The 27444-nt window shown below is 40.7% G+C and overlaps 1 protein-coding gene across 3 annotated transcripts in view; it reads right to left on the bottom strand.

Moving 5' to 3' along the window:
* rb1cc1 (RB1-inducible coiled-coil 1) overlaps nucleotides 1-27444 on the bottom strand; it is a 190375-nt gene that overhangs the window by 121229 nt on the left and 41702 nt on the right. For all 3 annotated transcript variants that reach the window (XM_048529230.2, XM_048529229.2, XM_059646056.1), the window contains exons 6-12: nucleotides 26473-26893; nucleotides 25586-25756; nucleotides 20343-20527; nucleotides 18611-18797; nucleotides 18432-18513; nucleotides 15267-15331; nucleotides 13822-13925 (exon numbers count right to left, since the gene is read on the bottom strand). In XM_048529230.2, the coding sequence (XP_048385187.1) occupies nucleotides 13822-13925; nucleotides 15267-15331; nucleotides 18432-18513; nucleotides 18611-18797; nucleotides 20343-20527; nucleotides 25586-25756; nucleotides 26473-26893 (1215 nt within the window). The remainder of the gene's footprint in view (nucleotides 1-13821; nucleotides 13926-15266; nucleotides 15332-18431; nucleotides 18514-18610; nucleotides 18798-20342; nucleotides 20528-25585; nucleotides 25757-26472; nucleotides 26894-27444) is intronic.

Below are 27444 nucleotides of genomic sequence, written 5' to 3'. Positions count from 1 at the left end.
TTAAGGTTAAAATAGAAGTTGGCCTAATTGGACTCTATTTGGGTAATATTGGCAGGATTGTTATTTATTCCTTAATTATCAGGTGGGTGGTGGTGGTGGTCTACTGCTTTATTGAAATGGAGCTGGTATGAATTAAAATGTATCCACAGCACTCGCAAATTCCAGATTTTAACTCAACGACAGTGAAGAAACAGCAATATAGTTCCAAGTGTGGATGGGAGAGTTATTGCTGTGGTGATGCTCTCTTGCATCTGCATCTAGGTTGTAAAGGTTCAAAGTTTAGAATGCCCTGAAGAAGGGGTCTAGCTGAACCTAAAGACGGTACATATTGTTACTGCTGTGTGTTGGTGATGGAGAGTGAGTGAAAGTACCCAAGATGGATGGGGTGCCAATCAAGTGAGCAGCTTTATTCAAGGTATCAAGGTTCTGCAGTAAATTTTGGAGCTGCACTCCCCAGACAAGTGAACAGTGTTCTATTACAGTTCTGACTTCAAGTGAAGATAGCAGAAATAATTTGAGTAAAGCAGCAAGTAACTCAATGATGGAAGGGCCCAGCAAAAAAGTGCAAAAGATAAGGTTGAAACATTCACAGCAGTCTTCAGCCAAAGTGCCAAGTGGATGATTCATCTCAGCCCCCTCCACTAGTTCCCAGCATTACAGATACCAGTCTTCAGTCAATTCAATTCAATCCACGTGATATCAACAAATGATGATTGGAAACACTGGATACTGCAAAGGCTAAACACCCTGACAGCCTTCCAGCAATAGCACCAAAGACTTGTGCTCCAGAAATTGCCACTTCTCTAGCCAAGCCATTCCACTACAGTTACAACACTGGTATCTACCCAACAATGTGGAAAATTGCCCAAGTATGTTCTGTACACAAAAAGCTGAACAAATCCAACCAGCCAATGACTGCCCCATCAGTCTACTCTCAAGCAAAGTGATAGAAGGTGTCATTAACAGCCCCACCAAGCAGCACCTGCTCAGAGATAACCTGCTCAAGTGACACCATGGCCACTCAACTCCTGACCTCATTACAGCCTTGGTTCAAGCATAGACAAAAGAGCTGAATTCCAGAGATGAGGTGAGAGAGTGACAGTCTTTGATATCAAGGCTGCATTCGACCCAGTGTAGCACCAAGGAGCCCTTGCAAAAGTGGAATCATTGAATTCAATTTTAAACACATATGAAGATGGCTGTGGTTGTTGATGGTCAATCATCCCAGCTGCAGAACATCTCTGCAGGAGTTCCTCAGGGTAGTGGCCTAGGACACTTCAATGACCTTCCTTCCATCATCAGCTCAGAAGTGGGGATGCTCACTAATGATTGCACAATATGCAGCACCATTCGCAAGTCTTCAGAAAGTTCACATGCAACAAGATCTAGGTAATATCCAGGCTTGGGCTGACAAGAGGCAATTCATGCCACAAATGCCACGCTATGACCATCACCCATAAGAGACAATCTAGCCACCACCCCTTCACATTCAAATGGTGTTACCACCACTGAATCCCCCACTATCAACATCCTGGGGGTTACCATTGACCAGCAACTCAACTGGACTCAGTGGCTACAAGAGCTGGCCAGAAGCTAGGAATACTGCGGCAAGTAATTCACTTCCTGATTCCTCAAAGCCTGTCCACCACCTACAAGGAACAAGTCAGGACTCTGATGGAATACTACCCACTTGCCTGGATGAGTGCAGCCCCAACAACACAAAAAGCTTGACACCATCCAGGACAAAGCAGCCTGCTTGATTGGCACTACATTGACAAGCCACCACCAATGCTCAGCAGCAGCAGTGTGTTCTATCTACAAGATGCACTGCAGAAAATCACCAGAGATCCTCAAAGCACCTTCCAAACCCACAACCACTTCCATCTAAAAAAGGGGAAGGGCACAGATATACAGGAACATTAATCACCTCCAAGTTCTTCACCATCCAGGCTTGGAAATATACCACCGTTCCTTCATTGTCACTGGGTCAAAAACCTGGAGCTCTCTCCCTATTAGCATTGAGTGTCAACCTGCAGCAGGAGGACTGCAGCAGTTTAAAACGACACCTCACCACCACCTTCAAGGGCAATTAGGATGGGTAAGAAATGCCAGCCAGCAACATCCACATCCCACAAAATAATTGTGAAAAATAAACTAACAGCAATACCTAGTTTTTGAGCTGTTTGAGACCAAATATATTTGTGTGGTGGATCTGGTTAAGCTTAGAATTAATTGCGATGCCCAGGGTAACGATGCTTTAGGTATGAGGTGATGGTGATGTCATGTCAAAACAAAAAGGTCATAAACTCCCTTTTACGACAGCAGCTAACTGCCCTCCAAATGTTATTCACGATGATCCACATAGACTAAATAATCTATCTATAAATCAGAAGTATATGGAAGAGATGATTATAGGGCTTGGATATTGTCCTAAAGAAAACCTGCAGTGATGTTCTGGGTCTAAAATGATTGCCTCCAACAACCATGACTACCTTCCTTTGTGCCAGACATGGGCGGCACGGTGGCTCAGCGGTTAGCACTGCAGCCTCAGTGCCAGGGACCGGGTTCGATTCTAGCCTCGGGCGACTGTCTGTGTGGAGTTTGCACATTCTCCCTGTGTCTGTGGGTTTCCTCCGGGTGCTCCGGTTTCCTCCCACAGTCCAAAGATGTGCATGCTAGGTGGATTGGCCATGCTAAATTACCCATAGTGCTCAGGGGTGAATGGGTTACAGGCGGATGGGTCTGGGTGGGATTCTTCAAGGGGCGGTGTGGACTCATTGGGCCAAAGGGCCTGTTTCCACACTGTAGGGAATCTAATCTAATCATGGTTCCAGTCAAGGGATTTTCCTTCATGATTCTCACTAACCTGAATTTTGCTTGGGTTCATTAATGTTACTGAGTTAAATGTTGCCTTGATGTCACTTCCAGAATTCAAATTCTCTTATGAAAAAAATGCTGTTGCAGAACCCAAACAGATTGCTGCTTAGTAAATGGCATGCCGATGCATTGCTACTGACACCTTCAATTACTTAAGTACTCATGGAGATTATACTGCGCTTAAAAAAAACTTAGCATTTAAATCTGCTGCAAGGATCAATCTCAGCAATCTAAAATGGATTATTGGATGTTTAGCATTAGATCAAACATGGGGAGTTTTCATACTCAAATGTTTTCATACCTGTTTTTATTAAAATTTTTGCTTGCATCAAGGTGAAGAATGTCAGTGCTAAAGCTTATAGGAGCTATTCACTTTTGATGTTCAGTTGCAATGTTAAATCAGAATGTTTCTTCTATTTCGATAATGAGATACTTTACTCCCAATTTCAGAACGAATGCCCCATTTTAAGAACATTTCTAAAGAAAGAATTTGCAAATAAAAATTACATTTGAGATATAATTTTAATTTCATGATTTCACACAAGTAATCATTTTCTTTACAGCCACACTGTGAAATCATAAAGGAACTGGTCATTTAAGATGCAGTTTAAAACTAAAGTTCTAGAATATCTCTGGCACTTATTGTCTCAGTTCAAAGCCAAGCAAAGGATTCACCAAACGCTCCTATTCGTTTAGGATAGAATAGCAAGAGATATTTTTCAGGATCTAATCCCAACTAGAAGAACCAGACAGAGTGCATGCTTCGATAGGCTTGTCAGTGAATGAAACTAATTCTGCCAGTCCTCTAATATCATGATCTGAGGTCATTAAAAAAAAGTAGCACGCTTGTTAAAACGGAGGAGATCCAGCAGAGAGGGAAGGATTGTTCCAACTCAGAGGCAGAGGCAAATCAGAACAACAATTCAAAATTTGCCCACTAATATAGAACAATACAGTGCAGAACCAGGTCCTTCGGCCCTCGATGCTGCGCCAACCTGTGAACTAATCTAAGCCCCCTCCCCCTACACTATTCCATCATCATCCATATGCTTATCTGCTTAAATGCCCCTAATGTGGCTGAGTTAACTACATTGGCAGGCAGGGCATTCCACGCCCTTACCACCGAGTAAAGAACCTGCCTCTAACATCTGTCTTAAATCTATCACCCCTCAATTTGCAGCTATGCCCCCTTGTACAAGCTGAAGTCATCATCCTCGGAAAAAGACTCACTGTCCACCCTATCTAATCCTCTGATCCATCTTGTATATCACTATTAAATCCCCTCTTAGCCTCCTTCTCTCCAATGAGAACAGGCCCAAGTCCCTCAGCCTTTTTTCATAGGGCCTGCACCAGACCAGGCAACATCCTGGTAAATCTCCTCTGCATCTTTTCCAATGCTTCCACATCCTTCCTGTAATGGGGCGACCAGAACTGCACACAATACTCCAAAATGAGGCCACACTAGCGTTGTGTACAGTTGCAGCATGACATCACGGCTCCAAAACTCCATCCCTCTTCAATAAAAACCTAACACACCGTAAGCCTTCTTAACAGCACTATCAACCTGGGTGGCAACTTTCAGGTTTCTACGTACATGGACACCAAGATCCCTTTGCACATCCACGATGGCATGGTATAATGTATTAGGTTTCTACATAGGCAGAAAGCGAAACTAGTCAGACAGGGTAACATTTACACCTGAATCTTGCCTATTCAACTATCCGAGAAAGAAAACATCTATTTAATTTGGCTTTTTCACTAATGATTTCACTGAAAATTTTGAAGCATGAGGACATTAGTGAAAAAGACCAACACCATGCTTTTCTGTTTTTAAAAAAAGTGTGTTATAGATTTTCAAGTTTAAATTGCATTTTTGAATTATAGTGGACCCATGTCCACATGGTTCCAGGTAAGGACTGTTTAAATCTATTCAAATTAAAGAAACCTGCAATTACCACATCTTCAAATAATTTACAATCGCAAGCAATTTTGTCCAGCTTCAACATTCCTCCGAGAAAGCCAGACAATCTCTTGGCTAATACAAACAAATTATTTCAGCAGTCCATGTCCAATGGCATATCCTCAGGATTTCCACTAAACATGGAGAAAACAGATGAGAAATTGCTATCCCCTCAAAATGAAAATAACAAGTTTTCAGAGGACATGGGGGACACGATTGCTTTTCTAAAAAAAAAATTGGGGCGATACAAGTTACTAAGATACATGGACTAGATTCTCTCATGAATAATAAGTGGATTGAAAGTCTAATACCACTTGGACAAAGACATTGAGGTTCATTGCAAAAACAGCCTTGTATAATCAAGATAAACTTTGTGTGCATTCAGTCTGATACAATGATCATTTTAATATTATGGATATGTAAACATTTTACATCAACCAACAAGGCAAGATTACTTCTTAAAATGAATGAGGTTAAAAAGTCCCAGAACAATACAGAATAAACATCATACATCACACTGATGTATGGAGTTGAAATTGATCATAGACTAATTTGTTAAATGTGAAGGGGAAAATTAGATGGTTCTGGCTGAAAAAACCTTAAATAAAAAAAGCTGACATTCCCAGAATGCTGATTTTACCAGTGGTAGATGGATGATAATAGGGGAAAAAATCATATTTAAATTAAAAAAGAACAAAGTTATGTATCATTCTAGACAGTATTGAGAATAGTCAAGCCAAGCTGTTATTTCACTTCATAGTGAATAGTTTACCTAATATAAAAACAGAAATTAAGTTATCAGCAAAACTCAAAAGATCTGGGAGCATCTAAGGAGAAAGCAGAGTTAACATTTCAAGCTGATTTCACCAGAACTGCTGCTCACCCGATTCAGAATATTAACTTTGCCTTCTCCTCAGATGCTGCCAGATTTAGTCTGGAATCATACAGATATACAGCATGGAAACAGACCCTTTGGCCCAACTCATGCATGCTGACCAGATATCCTAAATAAATCTAGTCCCATTTGCCAGCATTTGGCCCATATCTTTCTAAACCCTTCCTATTCATATAGCCATCTGGATGCTTTTAAATGTTAAGTCTACGCCATTTCCTCTGGCTTATTCCATACACACACCAGCCTCTGCATGAAAGTTGCTGCTTTGGTCCCTTTTAGAACAAAAGCTTTCCCTTCTCACTTTAAACCTATGCCCTCTAGTTTTGGACCCCCCCACCCCAGGGAAAAAAGCCTTTTCTATTTACCCTTATACATGTCCCTCATGATTTTATACACCTCTCCAAGATCACCCTCAGCCTCTGACACTCCAGGAAAAATAGCCCTAGCCTATTCAACCTCTTCCTACAGTTCAAATGCTCCAGCCCTGGAAACGTCCTTGTAAGTGTTTTCTAAACCCTTCCAAATTTCACACCATCCTTCCGATAGCAGGGAGACCAGATTTGTAACAGTATTCCAGTACTGGCCTAACCAATGTCCTGTACAGCTGCAACATGATGTCCCACCTGTTCTACTCAAATGTACTGATCAATAAAGGCAAGCATAGCAAATGATTTCTTCATTATAGTATCTAACTGCGACTCCATTTTCAAGGATCTATGAACCTTCACTTCAAGATCTCTGTTCAGTAACACACCTCAGGACCTTACCTTTAAAGAGGTGTGCAAGTCCTGCCCTGATGTGCCTTTGCAAATTGCAGCACGTAACATTTATCTAAATTAAACTCCATCTGCCACTCCTCAGCCCATTGACCCATCCGAACAAGGTCCCGCTGTACTAAGGTAACCTTCTTTGCTGTCCACTACATCTCCAATTTTTATTTGGAGTTTCACCAGTAATTTCAGTTTTTCTTTCTGATCTCCAGCATCTGCCGTTCTTTGATAATAGTTTACCTACCTTCGGCAAATTTTTTTGTTCTGTAACTACATTTCATTAACTCACATTATCGAAATTACAGAACACAGACTTTTCATACAGTAGTGTACAAATCACCAAATCCCTAAATTAACACACACAAACTTGTTCACAAATTCATGCCACAGCTCATTGTTGTTAGTGACTGAAGCACAAGAATAAGCTCACATTGAAGGAAAAAATAAAATGTATTATGTATATTAGGTTTTCCCTCACTTTTGATACAATGCTACCTCTACATAAGAGTCAATTTTAACCCATTCATTGGAACAAAATGAGGTGTTTTCTTTCCTAATTCTTAAGATTCTTAATTACTTCTTACATCTAGGTGTGTACCATCTAAATGAGTTCTGCATATTTAAACATTAAGTAACAGTTCTAGTGTAATGAATCAGAAATTATAAGCAAAAACTTTGTATGTGGAATTTACACAGCACTAAGAGTAAAACTGGTCCTGCAGTAATTAATGTTTGATCATTAAGTTTAGATTACAAATACAAAGGAATACAACAAAGCTGGTTAATAAAACTTGATGCAACTTCACAACAATCTGAAATCATCCCTAAATTACAGAAGTATGGTGTAGATTTCATTCAAAAGATCGATAGTACTATTGGTACAGACACTAGACCCATGAACAACGCTGGTTTAAAAACAGTTGAATCAAGTCATCTAGGGAAAATACATATAGCTGTCAATGAGCCTAAAATGAATCTGCAGGTAATTTCAGGACTACTGTTTCATTAGGAGGTATCTTGTTCACCTGTAAAATATTGAAAAGCATGAATTATAGTAGTGAACAGAACTATATTGCAGATTAATTTGGTTAGGAGAAAACCTGTTTCCATCATGGGGAAACAATTGCCTAGCGTTATCATTGGACTGTTAATCCAGAAACTTCGATAATGTTCTGGAGACTTGGATTTGAATCCCACCACGGTAGAATCCCATTAGTGAATTTAAGGAGGCTGGGGGCGGGTGTTGAAATATGTAATTAGGAGTCTACTGATGGCCATATATCCACTGTCAATTGTCAAAACAAAAACCAATATTTTTCACTAATGTCCTTCCCTTCGTTATGAGAAGGAAACTACTATGCTAATATGATCCAGCTCTCAGCAATGTGGTTGCTCCTTAACTGCACTCTGGGCAACAAGTGCTGGCCTAGCCAGTGATGCCCTCAACCCATGAATGAAAATAAAGGCCCAAGTCTGCACTAGAGAAAATATCCTTCTGTATTGTCTGCATCAACCTTCCTTTAAATTCATCTAAAGTAGTCCACAGGTTAAAAACCCTTCAAAAGGCAAGTGTAACACTATAACTTCCAAAAATAGACAAGGTCAAAAAGATTCAGTTACAACTAGAATCAATACTGGTGACAGGAGAAATTAGTGTGTTTGTGCCAAATAACTTGAAAATAATCTAGGCTAAAACAATGATCAATATAGAACTGCTGCATTGTCAAAGAAACTACACCTAGCTTTTTGTTTTATTGGCTGAGTTACAGATAATACCTCATAGTATAATGAAAAAAGGAGGCTCTTAACAGTTTCTTTACAATAATCAAACCTCAGTAATCAAAAACAGGTAAACTATTAATTCATCTATTGTTGATTGTGGCTTGTCGTATACAAAAGTTATGTGCCACATTCAGATACTTGTCAATGGGCTATCCATTGACGGTGGTGTCTACTCAGGATCATGGTTTTCTGCCATGCATCTTCTTGTGACTGGACAGGTTGATTCTCATCCATTGGTACATTGGAGCAAAAGGTGTCCCATGTTTTGCTTTTGCTTTCCTCTGTGCTTGACCTCGTTAGCAAGGCTTTCAGAGTCAAAGCATGTAGAAGCTTAATCAACAAGTTGTCAGCATTTAGAAATATTTTAGCAAGCTCCTCCCAGTCATCAATATCAATGTGCGTCTATGAGAGCTGCAGTGATTTTGCAACAGTATCTTTGTCTTTCTCTGGATCAATAGCTATTTGATAGTTCAGTAAAAAGAACATAGCAAGGAGATGCTTGTAAGCCATACAGACAGCATCCAGTCTACTGTTGATTTTGCAGGAGTTTTGCTTGAGTGTTCATAAGTTTAGCTTCAAAGAGGACTTCAATACTTGTTCGACAGTCCTCAACTGAATTCAGACTGCAGTGGACGCATTGTTAGTTAAGTTTCTATATCTCTCTTAGCTCCTTGGATGGTTATGGCTAGCACGAGGGGGCAGCTTTAAATTGAGGGATGATAGCTTTAGGATAGATGTCAGAGGTAGGTTCTTTACTCAGCAGTGGGGGCGTGGAATGCCCTGCCTGCAACAGTAGTAGACTCGCCAACTTTAAGGGCATTTAAAATGGTCATTGGATAAACATATGGACATACATGGAATAATGTCAGTTAGATGGGCTTCAGATTGGTTTCACAGGTCGGCACAACATCAAGGGCCAAAAGGCCTGTGCTGCGCTGTAATGTTCGATGTTGCAACTTTGAGACACTCTTGGCTGCCTGCACTTCAGGATCGAGTTCAACTCTGGTCGCCACATTACTGGAGGATAAGGAGGCTTTGGAGAGAGAGAGTGCAGAAGAGGTTTCACAGGATCTACCTGGATTAGAGGGTATGGGCTATAAAAAGGAGATGCTAGAAAAACCTCAGGTAACAAGGTGTACAGCTGGATGAACATGGCAGGCCAAACAGCAGAGGTGCTGGAAAGCTGACATTTCAGGTCTAGACCCTTCTCTAGCATAGGCAGTTCCTACTACCTTCAGAAAAACTCAGGTGGTTTTCTGTGGAGCGGCCAAGACGGAGGGAAAACTTGATAGAAGTGTATAAAATTGAGAAGCATAAGTAGGGTTGACCGTCAGAAACTTTCTCCAAGAGTTGAAATGTCTAATACTAAGGGGCATGCATTTAAAAAAGTGATGGGGGGGGGGGGGGGGGGGAGAAAATGGGGTCAAAAGGAGATGTGAGGAGCAAGTTGTTTTTATTTCCATTTTAAAATGCACAGAGTGGTAAGAGTCTGGAATGTGCTGCCAGGGTGATGGTGGAGGGAGATACGAGAAAGATACATAAACACACGATTATGCAAGGAATGGAGGGATATGGACCAGCAGCAGGCAAAAGGGATCAGTTTAATTTGGTGTCATGTTTGATACACCACGTAGGCAAAACTGTTCCTGAGTTGTACAGCTCTATGTTCTATAATGGCAGCATAAAGGAAAGGATACAAAAAAGATAGGCAATTAACATTTAAACACAAGCAATTTTCCCCATGCAGAATGGGAATGCATAACTAGCCATATGGCCATGGTGTATTTTGGAAACACTATCACAAACAGACGGTACAACCTGGCATCAAACTAATCTATTAGTGACCACACTACTGCCTCAGGTCACTCAAATCGTTACCACTGGATTTTTTCATTTGGTGTCACATGAACTGAACGTAATGCTTGCAAAAGTACCATTGCCCCCAGCCAGGAAACCAGCAACAACCCCACCATAATTAGAAGAAAAAAAAGAATGATACATTATAGGAGCAAAGAGGTCCTTCTGCAGCTATACAGGGCCCTGGTGAGACCGCACCTGGAGTAGTGTGCGCAGTTTTGGTCTCCAAATTTGAGGAAGGACATTCTTGCTATTGAGGGAGTGCAGCGTAGGTTCACAAGGTCAATTCCCAGAATGGTGGGACTATATGTTGAAAGATGGAGCAACTGGGTTTGTATACACTCAAGATTAGAAGGACGAGAGGGGATCTGATTGAGACATAAGATTAAAGGGATTGGGGACACTGGAGGCAGGAAACATGTTTCCGTTAATGGGTGAATCCAGAACCTGAGAACACAGTTTAAAATAAAGGGGTAGGCCATTTAGAACAGGGTTGAGGAAAAACTTCTTCACCCAGAGAGTGGTGGATATATGGAATGCTCTGCCCCAGAAGGCAGTGGAGGCCAACTCTCTGGATACTTTCATGAGAGAGATAGACAGAGCTCTTAAAGATAGTGGAATCAAGGGTACTTGAGGAACAGGATACTGATTGTGGATGATCAGCCATGATCATAATGAATGGTGGTGCTGGCTCAAGTGGGCCAAATGGCCTACTCCAGCACCTATTGTCTATTACAGGAACAGGCCCTTCAGCCCTCCAAGCATATGCCGACACATTTTGCTCTTCCATTCTAAAATGGCTTCACTTACAGGATCCATTTTCCTCCACTCCCTCCTTTTTCCTGCATTCTCCCAGGTGCTTTTGGAATGCTGCTATTGTGTCTGCTTCCTTCACCACCTCTGGCAGCACGTTACGGGCACTCACCACCCTTTGTGTGAAAACTTGCATCATCTACACCCCGACTCCCAACACTTTAGTGAAAACAAGCCAAGCCCAGTTTATCCAAACTTCTTCACAGCTAAAAATCCCCCACGCAAGATAACATCTTAGTAAGCTTTTCTATACCATCTCCAAAGCACCACATTCTTCTGACACTGTGGTGACTAGAACTGTATGCAATATTCCAAGTGTGGCCTCACTAAAGTTTAAGGCTGCACCATAACTTGCCTATCCTTATACTCAATGCCATTAAGCCCTTTTCTTTAAAAAAAGACCTTATCTACTTATGCTGCCACCTTCAGTCGAACTGTAGACCTGCATACCCAGATCGCTCTACACAGGAATATTCCAACGTTCTGCCATTCACCATATAATTTCCACTTGTATTTGACCTTTCAAAATGCATCACCTCACATTTGTCCAGATTAAACTCCACCTGCCATTTTTCTGCCCATACGTCCAAATGATCAATATCCTGCTGTATCCTCTGACAAACCTCCTTACCATCCACAACACCAATCTTTGTATCGTCTGCAAACTTACTAATTAGACCAGCCACGTTTTTCTTTAAAGTCATTTATGTAGACTACAAACAGAGATCCCTGAGAAAGACTCAGATTTTGTCTCAGCAACACCAGTGGCAGTAGGAACTACAGTAGATCCCAGGACATACCTGGGCACAATTTTCTCGTTTGTCAAGAGATAGTAGGAACTGTAGATGGAGAATCTCAGATAACCAGGTATAGTGTTGGGCAAACAGAGCAGGCCAAGCAGAGGAACAGGAAGGCTGACGTTTCGGGCCTAGACCCTTCTTCAGAAATGGGGGAGGCAGATAGATGGACAGAGGAGAAGACAGGCGGAGAGAAGGAGACAGACAGGTCAAAAAGATGGGAATGGAGCCAGTAAAAGGTGGGGGAATTAGGGAGCAGATAGGTCAGTCCAGGGGTGGGATGAGGTTAGTAGGTAGGAGATGAGGGTGGGGCTTGAAGCAGAAGGAAGGAGGGAATAGGTGGGAAGGAGGAGGACAGTTTAGGGAGGCAGGGACAAGCTGGCCTGGTTCTGGGATGCGGTAGGGGGAGGGGAGATTTGAAGCTTGTGAATTCCACAGTGATACCATTGGGCTACAGAGTTCCCAAGCAGAAGACGAGGTGCTGTTCCTGCAACCTATGGGTGGCATTGTTGTGGCACTGCAGGAGGCCCAGGATGGATGTGTCGTTTGAGGAACGGGAGGGGGACTTGAAATGGTTCATAACTGGGAGGTGCAGTTGTTTAGTGCAAACCGAGCGTAGGTGTTTTGCAAAGCGGTCCCCCAAGCCTCTCTTCCCTCCCCCATCACAACCAAAAACTAGCCCAGCTTGTCCCCAACTCCCTAACCTGTCCTTCTTCCCTCCTATCCCTTCCTCCCACCTCAAGCCCCACACCCATCTGCCTACTAGCCTCATCCCACCCCCCGACCTGTCCATCCTCCCATGTCAGAATGATTGGGTGAGATCCCAGATTTTCCTTTGTGTCAGCTGGCTCACCTGCCCCGACCCAGACTAGGAGCTGTGTCTTTGAGCTAAGTTACTGAATGCCTACACACAATATCTGGACTAAGTGAATAGGTCAAAATAAAATGCTTGTGCATAACAGCACAAAATCAAATATGGCTATTTTTCCTTTAAACTCAGCATATTTAAAGTGTTTAAATGCATTTCAATACTGTCAACTGAAAAGGATATTTAATTGTTATCCAGTATGTATTTTCATCTGAAATGATTAACAACCAAGTTGAACAGGTCATTGCTTACTAAGTAAGCTGAGACCGAAACTGCTCCACAGGTACAATCTTTTTCAGTTCCAGATGTTGCACCACTTACTCAGTATCGGACAAGAAAAAAAACTGAGAGTACGACCTCAAGTCATGTTTTAATTGGGTGTTCAACCATTATGTACTACAGTGGAAGACTTTTGAAGTACAACTTAAAAAATGTAACTTCCTTCTGATTAGGAAACACCTACAATTTGGCAAGAATAAACTTAAATTTCAGTTTGGACAGATTGTAGGAGTTGGCTGAAGCTGGATGTGTAACAGTGGTTTCTGAAGGAGTGGTTGGGGGGGGGGGGGGGGGGGGGGGCAGTGGGGAAGAAAAGTAAATTCAACTGTTGAAAGTGCAAATCAGTATGAAGAGTTTAGTTTGAGTTCCAGGTCATAAAGTGTTTAATTAAAGATGAGAAAGTCTAAATTTCAGTTGTATGAAGACTTTAAAAAGGCTTCTTTGGTGTGAATACTACAAATGAGGGCTTGGGTATTAACAAAATTGTACTTAACTGTGTGTTTTGAAATAATTAAATTTGCATTGCATGTGAACAGTTCAGTTTATTTTATCTCAAATTTCTCTTGCGTGATGAAGTTCTATTTTATTGTTAAACCCAAGTCCACAACATTGCATGTTTGTGCTCCAGTGAAAGGCCACCTATAATATATATTTTGTCTTTGTTTTTAAGCCATATTTCAGAGATTAATTATCTTGTAATATCAGCTGCTGGGGCATGTCCTGAGAAATAGGTGTTACGTTTCTGACACAATCAACCAAAGGCGTTCTGGTTTCTTTCCATCCTCAGATGAAATATCAGATAAACCAGAATGAAAAAAAGTGATTTTTTTTTAAAAAAGTGTGCTCACTTTACAGAACAAATTTTAATGCAGTCAATATATTCTTGTAGTTTATGGCTTTTCCAGGTTCAATGACATGATTACCTGAGGAAAGGCTGAACTTCTGAAGGGCAGCAAGACTGCAGAAATTGTAAGTCAGTTAAGGATACATCCGGAAGTTCAAAGTCAAACTTTCGGGGCTTGTATGTCTGTAACAATAAAAGTTAACAATTTAATGATATTGATGCAAAACAGGTTTATTAAAAAATAGACCTTACTTAGAGTGTCAATTATGCAATTCTTAAAATGGAGAATGCATCCAAATATCTCCAACTCATTCTAGCTTTAGTGTTAAGTAACAATTTGAAAATAATATTTCAGAATGTGCTTATGCCCCTTGCAATGTCAACTTTATTGGCAGATGATGAAAAAATATGAATTGCAAACCAACTGGTAAGAGTAAGGAGTGACATAATCTCAATTTACCTTTGCAATGGTGCCTTAAGATTTCATACTAAACAGCCAGCTATCCTGCATTATCAGTATCACTGGTAATGGGAGGATGGTTACCACAGTCTACATTAAGTAAGTTTTTAAAAGTACTCAGTTTTGCCTTGCTAGAAAACAGTGTAGAAAAGGAAATGTGCATCTCATTTATTCACAACAACAAATTTCTGGAATTGAAATGTCACTCTTAAATATTAGCAAAACTATGCCAAATTGTGCTGTTAAAACGTTTTAATATCAGGTGGTTTAGGAAGGAATTACAGATTAAGGTTGTGCTCTGGCAGTCAGGGCTGCGTGCTAGCACATTAATAATTTAAATTACTATGTTCAATTAAAGAAGTGAACAGTTAACTGTATAATTGAGATTGCATGACAAATTTAGGTGCTGCTTTTGCAATCATTACCAAATTAATTCTCAATTCTAGACTCTACATAAGCAATGTCCATGACTGGGCAAAGAGATCATCCACTATGGTTAACTGGACAGCTAAAAACTTTCTGCTGATCAATAATAGTTCATAGTGACTGTTTACCACTCAGTGTGGACTTCTGACAGGAGGCACAATGGCTCAGTGGTTAGCACTGCCGTCTCAACACCAGGGACCCAGGTTGCATTCCATCCTTGAGTGATGGTCAGTTTGGAGTTTGTATATTCTCCCAGTGTCTGTGTGGGTTTCCTTCAGGTGCTCCAGTTTCCTCCCACAGTCGAAAGATGTGCAAGCTAGATGGACTGGCCATGCTAAATTGCCCATAGTGTTCAGGAAGGAGTAGATTAGGTGGGTTATAGGGGGAAATGGTTCGGGACAAGGGGCACGGTGGGAGAGGCATTCTGATGGTCGGTGTGGACCTTTTGGGCCGAAGGGCCTGTTTTCACACTAAGTATTCTATGATGATTCTTATGATTTAGTTGACAAAGGTTAGGATATCCAAAAAAGGGAAATTTCTGATTTATGATAAAAACATCTTTTTTTAAAAAAAGTGCAAAAAATCTTGGTGCCATTTTCAACGTTCTAGCAAAATTCAATATACTGATGCATACATACACAAAAGGATGATGGTGGCCATGAGTCGAGCCCCTTAAACAAGCGATTTCTAAGAAACGATCTTCCTGTAAAGAAAAGAAACCTCAGTATAAATAAATCGTTGATGCACAAATTTACATGAAAAACTTTACATACAAACACAATAGCAGCACGAGCAACGAGACACTGACAGTCTCATCTAGCTCACATGATGAGCAAGCTACACCAGTGAGTCAATTTCAATTACAGTTTATTCAACTTGTTTGAACATTTAAATAACACTTCTGGGTTGGGTGAGACTTGAACCTGGCTGCTCTTGCGGAGGCGGAGACAATACCAGGTGTTCCTAATACTAGCTATAGTTTAGACATTTTCTAACCAACTTGTTCAGAAACTATCACCACATGCCTACCAAGTCTGTTGGACTTGAACAGTGACCTCTTGATTCGAAAGGCAAGGACATTACTACTGTATCACAATAACCCCCTGAAAACTGCTTCTGGACATTTTCTAATCAACCTCTTCAGAGATGGTATGGCAGAGACACTATTACAGTGCCCCAAGCATCTGAAATCAAAAATCACTTCTTCAAAATACAAGTGTTTCTACCTGGTTTCAAACCAGAAGCCATTCACATTTAAAGTGAATTTTATGTTAACTACTGCTGAAGCAGACAGTTCAGTTCAGTTCATGCCAAGTAGTAGGACAAAGCAATTAGTCACAACACCAGATACAGATTTGTTCTTTTTGGCGGGTGGTGATGGGCAAGAGAGAGTTTGAGAGATAGGTCAGCCATGGTGTATCTAATCATTATGCAGCAATATTTGTAAGTACATGTTGTGGTGCAGTGCTGTTGAGGTGCTGTGGTAGTGTCCTTACTTCTGAATCAGGAGGTCCAAGTTCAAGCTCCACTTGCTTCAGAGGGGTACACTAACCTCTGAACAGATGAGTTCAAAAGAAAAATAAATTTAAAAAAGCAATGTTGAATGTAGGGAGGACATGCTCACAACATCCTTCAAATCAACAACCCTCTGACTTCAAATCACAGAATGATCATTTAGCTTAAATAAGTGTCAAATGTGCATGAATTATTTCCTTAGCAAACATTAAAGCTTTTGACATGTTTCAGCATCTGTGCAGGTGTTTGCCCATTATGAGGCAAGGAGGCAGTGGTGGTGAAGGGGGAAGAAAGTAGGAGGCAGAGTTAAAGCAAGGATGACAGTGACAGTGAAGTCGAGGAACAGTTGGAGGTAAAGGGTGAGAGAGTAAGGATGGATTGTTGGAGGGGCAGGACTGACACACAGTCCCTATTGATTCACTTGTGCCTGTCCATCCCACTCAAACGCACACTCGTTTCCCCTTCCTTCACCATCCTCTCTGCCCCTGGTTTTCTCAATATTGTCCAATTATGGAACAGCTGGAGTGGAACACCAGCCCAAAATGATATATGAAATAGATAATGTGTCCTCAACAATGATTTGTATATAATTTTATGTGTGAAAGAAGCAGTTAAGGGTCCAAATACACGCCTGAGATCCCATTCCTTGGCCATGTTTCTACCTGCAATTAAACATATCCATACCTCTTGAAATCAACATTTGCTTTTATAAAGTTGAACAGACAGGAGCTGAACAGGATTGAATAAACAAGATGCAATAACACATTATGTTTCAAACTACACTTGCCACGTGGGCATTGACACTAGCACAAAACTGTAACAGAATTGGGTTTAAAAAATCCTTTTGAAAATAAATTGCACATTTGAAAATGTTTATCATCATCACTGGCGTCCCTTACAGACAAAGATGACTCTCTTCCACACTTAGGTCGAGGCCATAGGTGGCTGTACAGACTGACGTGGCTACTGCAGGCTCTGTTACATTGTCTGGAGTGGGGTGGGGGGTGAAATGGTGTTGTGGCAGCACACTCCTTTCACTGTTTTTGCCTGGCTTCTGCTTCTTCCTAACAATGTGTCTGGGGGTACTCGACATATCCCCAATTGCTCCCCCTCCATTTTGGACACAGTCTTGGGCCATTGATTCTCAAGTGCCTGTAGGAATGCTGCACTTCAGCGTGAGACTTTGGGGGTATCACTGAAGTGCTCCCTCAGACCAACTGGGGCTCCCAGGCACTTTTGAAATTATGAGTAGGAGCAGAATGTTTTCTTGGGGAGTCTCTTAAAAATCGGTCACCGGTATGACATACCCAGCCCTGATCACCCTTCATTAGCTTCAATGTTGGGTATGACAGCCTGGTTGAGGACAATAGTGTTAGTGTTAGTGTTAGTGAGTCCCTTTCTTCCCAGTGAATCTGCAGGGTCTTGAATGCACTGCCTACGCAAGCGCCTGCTGTAGACAGTCCACATTTCAGTGCCATACAGGCAGGCTGGAACCACCATAGCTCTAAAGCACAATCTTGGTGTCAGATTTAGTTTGGTTGTCCTCAGACATTTGAAGGCTGCGCTAGCACGGTGGAGGCAGTGGTGGACCTCTTCTTCAACAGCTCCTTTAGCTGACAGGATTTGGAGGTATTGGAGGAGATAATGCTCTGGAGTACATCCTCAGATTGTGGATAGGAGAGCATCATCTGCGTGCTGCAGCTCAATGACGCTGGTTGGGATGACTTTGGTTTTGGCTTAAAGGTGGCAGAGATTGAATAATTTCTTGCAGGTTCTGCAAGCTAATTCCACTCCAGTCAGGAGCTTGTCAGCAGTGAGATGAAGCACCAGTGAGGTAGGTTGAAAACAGTGTTGCAAAAGGAACATCAAAACACTTACTTTTGGCCTTCTGATATTCTGCTTAACTAACACGGACTTGCTGCTGGCACGCATTTCCACAAAATGCCAGTTTCCAATCTTTGTTGCTACCTTTCCACAAACTCAAGGCCAGGGACATCAGGTACAGTAGTAGGAAGCAGCATTAAGCAGAGCCAGGAACTCTGCAGAGCACACACAGGAGCAGCAACTATGGAGATGTTGTCATTATTATTCCAACTCAGACAGACAACAGATTTCAATAGAGAGGCAGAGGGTCAACTTCCCTAGGTATAATTTTGCTAAAACACTGCAGTCCTGCCAAACAGCAGAAATGTCTCAAACATGATCTGTCCAAAATTAGGACAAGGGATGTAGGAGATTCCTAGAAATCAGATAAATAATGAATCTTAATAATGGAGAAAATAACTTACGGAACAGTTTGCCAAAGGATTCCCTTTTCACCCTCTCCGCTTCATAGAATTGTTTTCCTTCTTTTACGAGAGCACTAGCCCACTTAAAAGTTAAAAGACAGTTAATTAGTTTAGTTTTAAATGCTGTACATTCACAGTTCTTTTATATGAATATTTAGACCAGAATGGATTAAACACACCTCTCTATAATGTTTAGTGAACATTTTCCGCCTTACTACCTCAACAACAGCAAGGCAGTACATTTGAGGAACAGTGCTAAGTGCCTCAACAATTCGTATTCTCTCCTGCAGTTCTGTCAGAAGCTTTAGCAAAGCCTGGAGTTTTTCACCATTCTGATCCGCATGAAGCATCACATAACAACACCACCTAACGAAAACAAAACAAAACCAAAAGTAAAAATCAGCCCTAAATTGAATGATTTTGAAACATAGGATCTGGAAAGATTTTACCCACAGTTTTATTGAAATTTTATTTCATTATTTGTTTTATTGAAAATTTCAAATCGATTGTCAATTTTATTTGTGGGGTGACTTTTCTCCCATTATTACCCCAAAAGATCAAATTCTTCAAGGCAACAAAGTGTGGAGCTAGATGAACACAGCAGGCCAAGCAACGTCTCAGGAGCACAAAAGCTGACGTTTCTGGCCTAGACCCTTCGGTGGGGGGGGGGGGGGGGGGAGAACTGGAATAAATAGGGAGAGAGGGGGAGGCAGACCGAAGATGGAGAGAAAAGATGATAAGTGGAGAGGAGAGGTGGTGGGGACGGGATAGGTCAGTCCAGGGAAGATAGACAGGTCAAGGAGGTAGGATGAGGTGGTAGGTAGGAAATGGAGGTGCGGGTGGGAGGAAGGGATGGGTGAGAGGAAGAACAGGTTAGGGAAGCAGAGACAGGCTGGGCTGGTTTTGGGATGCAGTGGGGGGTGGGGGGGGAGGGGACAAGATGGGTTGGTTTTGTGACCACATTGGCAGATGTGCAGGTAAACATCTGCTTGATGTGGAAGGTCATCTTGGGGCCTGGGATAGCATGAGGGAGGTGGTGTGGGGGCAAGTGTAGCACTTCCTGCGGTTGCAGGGGAAGGTGCCAGGGTGTGGTGGGGTTGGAGGGGAGTATGGAGCGGACAAGGGAGTCGCAGAGAAAAAGTGGTCTCTCTGGAAAGGCAGACAAGGGTGGGGGATGGAAAAATAGCTTGGGTGGTTCGCCAAGGCATTGTGCTAGCTTTTGAGGGCCTACCCCACTTTTTTTGAACTTTTTTTTGCAATGGGCACTCTAAGCACGTCAGAAACCAAACTAAACAGGAGATAAGTCTCTTAAAAACAGCACGCTTAATCTAAAAATAAAGAAATAATTAAAATATAATAACTAATATTAAAAAAATAAACAAACAGAGCAAAAAAATCAGTAGTAATCTCCATCTAAAAATATTTAAGTTGTAGTGCACAACAGACAGAGACAGTGCCACAAACTGGCACTGGAGGAATAAGCATAATTCAAAACAAATAATTGAAGATCAAAACATTCCCAATGCCATGTTGTCAAAATTGAAGAGGAGGTTGTAAAATAATAATAGTAAAATTTAAAGACTAAACGAATCATTTAAATCTCTATACAATTCAAAAACCGGAGCATCAGTTACTGATTTAAGAGTGCCGCAAGGAAAGTATACATCCAGAACATATTTAACATATTAACATGGAGCTCCAATTCAAAAGTAATTCCAAAGTTTGGAATTTAATTGTCTCAATAAACAATGATATTTTATAAACCAAATTCAAAACTAGAGAAATCATGCATTCTAGCAACTAAGTTTTGAAGTAAATATCACACTTTGTAATGAGAATTTGCTCATTTCTACTTTATTAGAACCTTTGGAAACAAAAAAAATTTTGATCTCAAACCTAAATAATACTTACTTCAATCTGACTTGTAAGTTATTTGCAAGTTCCTGCTTAGCAGTGGTGCATTTCTGTTTAATATCCAGCAGTTTCTTGTGGTTTGTTAACATAATCATTAACTGATTTGCATGACTCAGACATAAGTCAGGAAGAACAGAGGGGTCTTTCAGGTTTTCAGCCCTCTGCTGATTTGCTAAAAATCCCTGTTAGAAAATAAAATGTGGATGATACAAGATTCACATTTATAATACTTTCAAGCTGTGCAGAAGTTCAAAAAAGGTTTCAACATCAAAATTTCATTGCAACTCAACTTGGAGGAATTCCAGAGAACCAGTTTGTATTTTTAAAAAGGACATTTCCTCAGATGTTTCATTAAAAACCCTTAACTACTGTAAGCTGATGTCAGACTACGTACTGTAAATAAGTGCACTTACCGATATTTACATCGTGCAACGAATAAATGCCACAAACCTATTTACAATACCTTTTGAGAGTTATGTAGAAATGAGTGAGTGGTTCATGAAAAATTGCTGGTTCCAATTAAAAATTCTAAACAGAATGTACAAGAACATACCAGGGCAGTACTAGTCATTCCCAAAACTAGTGAAGCTACAACTCAAAACGATGCATAAAAAGGACTGGAAGAGATATACCAAAGACAGCACTAAGCAATCCCACAAAAACACATCAAAATCAAAACCAAATCACTACACTTCTACTACATTTAATCCCAAATGCTGATGGACAATTGAAAACTAACAAAGGAACAGATTTATGAATGCACACAATAGCAATGACAGAAACCTGCCCACAAAAAGGAGACTGAAACGTTTACAATTATTTTCAGCTAAAAATGGAAAGTGGTGACACAATTTGGCTTCTGCCAGAAGTTCCAGCATCACAACAGTTGGTTTCAGACGATTTCAAGTCTCTCCAATTGATGCTGAAAAATTGCTGAAGACATTGGACACTGCAAGCAACACTGAAGCCTGAAAACATTTCAGCAATAGTACCAAAGATGTAATCCAAAACTTCAACTCCCAGATGGCATCTACCAGCAATGCAGAAAACTGACCAGATATGATTTGTGCACAAAAAAGGGGACAAATCCAAACCAGCTAGTTAATTGCTCCAACAAATCTATTCTCAAAGTGATAGAAAAGGTCAATGAACATGCAATCAAGCTGCACTTACTCAGCAACAATCCACTCACCAGTGCTCAATTTTGGCTCTGCAGAAACCACTCTCCTTCAGACCTCATTACAAACTTAGTCATAACATGGACAAAAGAGATTAACTCTATACGCAACGCAAGGCTGATTGCCTTTGGCAAAAAACAAAAACAGCATTTAAAGCACACCAAAAAAGGAGTTCTGGAAATATCGGAATTGAGACAGACCTCTCTAATGTACAGTCAAACACAATATGAAAGCAAGGTGGCTGTGGTTGTTGAACATCACTTCAGTCACTGGTGACCACTAAGATTTCCTCAGGGTACTGTCCTCACCTGCCAAATCTTCAGCTGAGATATATGATAACCTTCCTTCCATCATAAAGTCCAAGTGGGAATGCTTGATACTGATTGCACAATGTTCAGCATTATTAGCAACTCGACAGAAACTGAAGCCGTCCATATCCATCTGTAACAAAACTTCAACATCCAGACGTGGGCTGGTGACACATGTGCCAGCCAGCAACCTCACCAGCATCAAATTTCCTATTATATTTTGGTCATCACTGACCAGAAATTGAACTGGACTAGCCATATAATACTGTGGCTACAAGAGCAGGTCAGAAGCTAGAAATTCTTTGGCAATAACTCATCTGTCTTTTCAGTGCTTGTCACTATTTGCAAATGACAAAGAATGTGATAGCATAATCTCCATTTGCCTGGCTGGATGCAGTTTTATCCCCACTTAACTGGCACCCCATGATTCGCTTTTAACACATTTCTTCACCACTAACGGACAGTAGCAGCAGTGTGTATCACCTACATGATACACTGCAACAACACTCAGACTGCTCTGACAGCACCTCACCTACAACCTCTACCACCTAGAAGGGCAAGGGCAGCAGGTACATGGCAACACCAACTCTAAGTTTCCCTCCAAGCTCCTCACCATACTGACATGGAAATATATAGCCATTCCTTACCATCATGGAGTCAAAATCCTGGGCTTCCTTCTTAATGTCACTATGGGTATGTGTACTAGCAAAGGAGCACTGTTGTTGAAGATAAGTCACCACCACCTTCTCAAGGGCAGTTGGGGATGGACAATAAAGCTGGGCAGCCAGCAAGATTTTCTTTGAACAAATAAAGTAAACATATCCACAATCTCTGCAATCTACTTAAAGATCATGCATGTCAGCCTCAAATTTCATTGGAGAAAGCATAATGGGAAAAACAATGATTGTTTAAACTCTTTTCTCACTTTTGCCTTATTTTTTACTATGCTTATTATGTACTTTTGTATTTTATATTTACTTTCTCAGTAGAAGAATTGTTCAAAGTCTCATTAATTCCTAATTGCACCCTTTTAAGGACCAGCAAATTATGTTTACTACTTTCTAATATAGAATTCTAAAAATTATATTTGTTGCTGTTCTCGCATACCAGAATTTCTCCATTACTGTGTCATCATTCTCAAAATGTTTCCAATTTTCTGGGCTACAACAAATCTTTGCAGTATCATACACTTTTTTCTACTTGATAGCATCCTGAACATCCTTAGTTAGCCTGGGGTGACATATCCTTCTGGTAGTGTATTACATTTCTCAAACGAAATGTATCTTTTGCTACTGTCCGTTAGTGGTGAAGAAATGTGGTGTTAAAAGCAAATCATGGGGTGCCAGTTAAGTGATAAAACTTCATCCAGCCAGGTAAATTGTGCCTGTTGTTTGCTGCTGTACCTCTTATCTCTACCTTTTAACCATCCTTCTGAACACACACTGTCCTGTCTTCATACCCTACACACCTGTCTCAGACAATACAAAAATCCAAGTTTGTTACCCTGAAACAAAATGTGACAATCATATTATCACTCATGTCTAAGAAGGATCTTTCATGTTTAACTAATACTGCATCATTCCGGCCACACAGAGTAAAAGTCATTACATACATAGCAAACACCAAACAAAACAAGTCTGTGAAAGATGGCAGCTAAAAATCACATTATTGGACATAACAGCATGTAGTGTTTACAATTGCAGACAACTACGCATATGCACTCATTTGTGCATGCGGTATGGTTCTGCATAAATTCTATGATATATACTGTATGTGCAAATGTGGCACTGCACATGCGAATTTGAAAAAAAAAAGGGCCTCAGCAATGGGTATCCTCCTGAGTGAGGAGTAAATAGGGCCCAGAAGCCAGATCCCAAAAGTCATCCTTCATGCCCCACTTCCTGTTTCAATCGCCACCTTCATTCAATCCAGAACTCTACCCCTCCCGGGACCAGGTTCCCAAAACCACTTGTTTGCATATGCCGAGTTTAAAACGGACACAGCATACTGACATCTTGACAAAAATCATTTCTCCAAGTATTTTCACATCTTTGTTTCCCTAAATGTAGGTCCTCCCTCTGTACAGTGCTAACATAATTAGCTAACAGTGCTATTCCTCCACATTTTGACTCTGCTATCGTTTCGTGAAGTGTCCTTTGCACTTGAAGAGTCACATTTAACCCATATCTAATCATTTCCAGATTATACTTGTTTTCATTTTGCATATTCAGTTCATTCATTCTATTCCAATGCTAAGTACATTTAGACATAGGTTTATCTTTTTACTCTCTCCTGCACTGGGTGCAACGAAGTGATTGTAATTACATGCATTTATCTGATCAGTGCAATGCATTTGGAAAAACTGACAATGCAGCATAATATTTCAAATGGATGATTGTAAAAGGAAGTAGTAGTGATGGATGAATAGAAGGAAATTCACAAAGATGCGAAGCATTTTTTAAAACGATATAGATTGTACAAACGAGGTAAAGCAAGTGAATCTGAGGAGTGATGTGTTGAAGTCAGCTTCACAAGGCAGATTGTGGTAAGATTAGATATACAGCTGAACGTCTCACTGCTCTAATTTTTTGAATTCTGAAAGTGCTTTAAGGATCTAATCAGAATAGATCTACAGGGAGGGGATAAAGGTGGCACAGTAGGTCAGAGGTCATCGCCAGAGGGATCCAGGTTCAATGCCAGCCTTCTCTGCATGGAGTTTGTACACTCTTCTCACAGCCGAGAGAGTGTATTTCCCCTCTGGGTGCTTGGACAGTCCAGCAGCTTAAGTGGATTGCCTTGTAGTGTCCAGGGATGTGCAGAATAGCCACAGTAAGTGAGGGGGGGGGGGGGGGGGGGGGAGGAATGTGGTGGAGGAATGCTGCAGGATCGATCTGGGTGGGATGCTCTTTGGGCAGCTGGGTGCAGAGGCGATGAGCTGAATAGCCTCTTTACGCATTTTACAATTGTAGAATCCCTAAATGATGGCCAAGTGGTATTTTCACTTGACTACTAATGTAATTAAAGTTCTGGTGACCTGGGTTTGAACCCAAGGCAGATGGTGGAATTAGAATTCAATAAAGTTTGCAATTAGGAGTCTACTGATGACCATGAAACTTATGTTCATGGTCAGACAAATCCATCAAGATCACTTGTGTCCTTTAGGCAAGGAAACTACACTTCTTGTGGGGTGTGGCCAACATGTGACTTTCAACGCACAGCAACGTAGTTGACTCTTAACTATCGTCTGAACAATAATAAATGCTGGCCTGGACAGTGATGCCCACAATCTGCAATGAATTAAAAAAACCTCAGAGCCAAACTCATCTGCTACCTCTAATTATGCATTTTGGTCTGGCATCTTTGTAGGCTGTTTACCCCCATTAGGGAAATGGATCACTCCATCACTAAGTTTAGCTTTTGTCACAGGACTCAATTTTGGTAAATCTTCTATTTGATTGATTTCAAATTTCTTCAACCCAGCACCCCTTTAAATTCTGATGGTATCACATCATGCAAGCCTACATCACTGATTACAGGGAAATCTGGAAGAGATTGTACTGAAATAACAGAATTAGCACACTCACAGATTCTTTTATATTGGTAGGAGGTGTGGCATGACAGAAATACACCAGTTAAAATATAATAAATAGCTCAATCCGTACAACAGCATCACATCCCTTGTTGACTCAGACTTGGAAGCACATCGCATTGTATCTTATCCTGCATCTTAGCCCACATTGTGATGGAAATTTACCTGAGCTAATTCTTTTTGTTCATTCACCAGTCTGTTACAGCTGGCTATCATTTGATCCAGGGCATACAGTCTGTCCTCAAGTCCCTTAATTGCCTTCATATTCTGATTATCAAGTTTGGCAACTGTTTCATGACACTCTGCCAAAAATGGCTGAAGAATTTCTGGATCAAGCTGAAAGTGGAAAAAAAAGGAGATATTTAAATTACTGCTCAAAAATAAATAGTCAGTGATATTTTCTTTTACATCCTCTGAACCTCAAACTGTAAATTTTTAATCTTGGTTGCAACCAATGGATGCTTTTGGTTAGATTACTACCTTCTATTGGTCTATTAAAAAAGTAGATAGACAATTTGAGAGATTGAGCTTTCACAAATCATTGCAGCTGTACTCTTGAATTAGTACCATCTCAATTATTTTTCCATTCAGTTAATAACAACAAATAACGAGCAAATTAACTGTTGGATTTCCTTCCATTCAGTATTGGGGCTGTACCTATAGATGATGGAGTGCAGCATTTCAAGGTGGCAGCTCACCAGTACCTTCTGAAGGACAAACAGGGATGGACAATAAATACTAGCTAGTCAGCGATGTCCACATCATGAAGAAATACGTAAATGTTATCATTCTAAAAGAATGCGTAAGTTTGCAAAGGCAAAAGCATCAAACTTGAAATGCAAAGATTGAATTCAATTCAAGAAAGTACAAAAACAGGAATTTTAAATTCTTAAGACTACGAGATTTTAAAACATCAAAAACAAAAAAACAAAACAAAACAAAACCAAAAACCTCAGGTCACCAAATAAAAGGTACCTTTGTTTATTTTGAAAATATTTGATTAATCCAAAATTTGAGCTGTTTGTTCAAATCTAAGTTTCAAAAACACTTACTCGGTTCATTGAATCAAAGCATTTTCTGACCAGTGACTCCACATCATTTGGTCTATCTTGTACATTAACCCAATCCAACAAGGAAACATTGAAAAAAGCTTGGTCATCTACTTTGATGTCATCTTCTGCTACTGTTTTCTGTAACCTGTCCTCAATGGTCTCAGTGTGTTTTCCTTCCTGCTGGATAACACTATTCTGTGCAGAACGTCCAAAAGATGGAGAACTAGAAGGCGAATTTCTGTTAACTGTAGGTTTGGCAGAACAAAGTACTGAACTGGTAGACTTCACATCCTCGGTTTCTTCTTCTGTGCTTCCATTCTGTGTTGGTAATTTCAGTCTTTCTTGACATTCTTTGTAACTGTGCCTCGTTAGACACTCCAACAGTGGTATCTTGGCCATTACAGAGACTGCAGTGCCTAGGCTTAATGTATAACAAAACAAATCATAAGCACAAATCTGAAGTATTTGAACAATCACACTACTTGATACATAGATTAAGAGGGAAAGGTAAATAAATGTTTCAGAATTGAAACACTCATGACATCGATCTCAAGTCTTCCCTTGACTGCAAAGCCAAAGTTTCTACAATTAAAAAAAATACAGGCCAACCTGCTTCAAGAGTAGATGCATCTAATATTGTTCTTAGGAACTTAATTGCAAAACGTCATTCCCAATTGGGTTTCTGAATTTTTTTTTTAAAAAGGGTCCTTTTCAATCTGCAAAAGAAAATTCATAAAACTGGGCAGCAGTGACTGAGCCAACATTTATTACCCATTCCTATTTGGCCTTAAGAGGAGGGTGATGAGCTGTCTTCTATTTGTTGTAGGCAGACTTAGGAGTGACTATAAAAAGGACACAGTTAGCAAGTTTGCAAAGTGACCCCAAAATTAGTGGCATAGTGGACAGCAAAGGAGGTTACCTCAGAGTATAAACGGTACCTTGATCAGATGGGCAAATGGACCGAGAAGTGGC

The sequence above is a fragment of the Stegostoma tigrinum genome, chromosome 5 (genome assembly GCF_030684315.1).
Source record: "Stegostoma tigrinum isolate sSteTig4 chromosome 5, sSteTig4.hap1, whole genome shotgun sequence".
NCBI lineage: Eukaryota > Metazoa > Chordata > Chondrichthyes > Orectolobiformes > Stegostomatidae > Stegostoma > Stegostoma tigrinum.
Note: the sequence above shows the minus strand (reverse complement) of the source record. Positions and strands in the feature narration are given on the sequence as shown.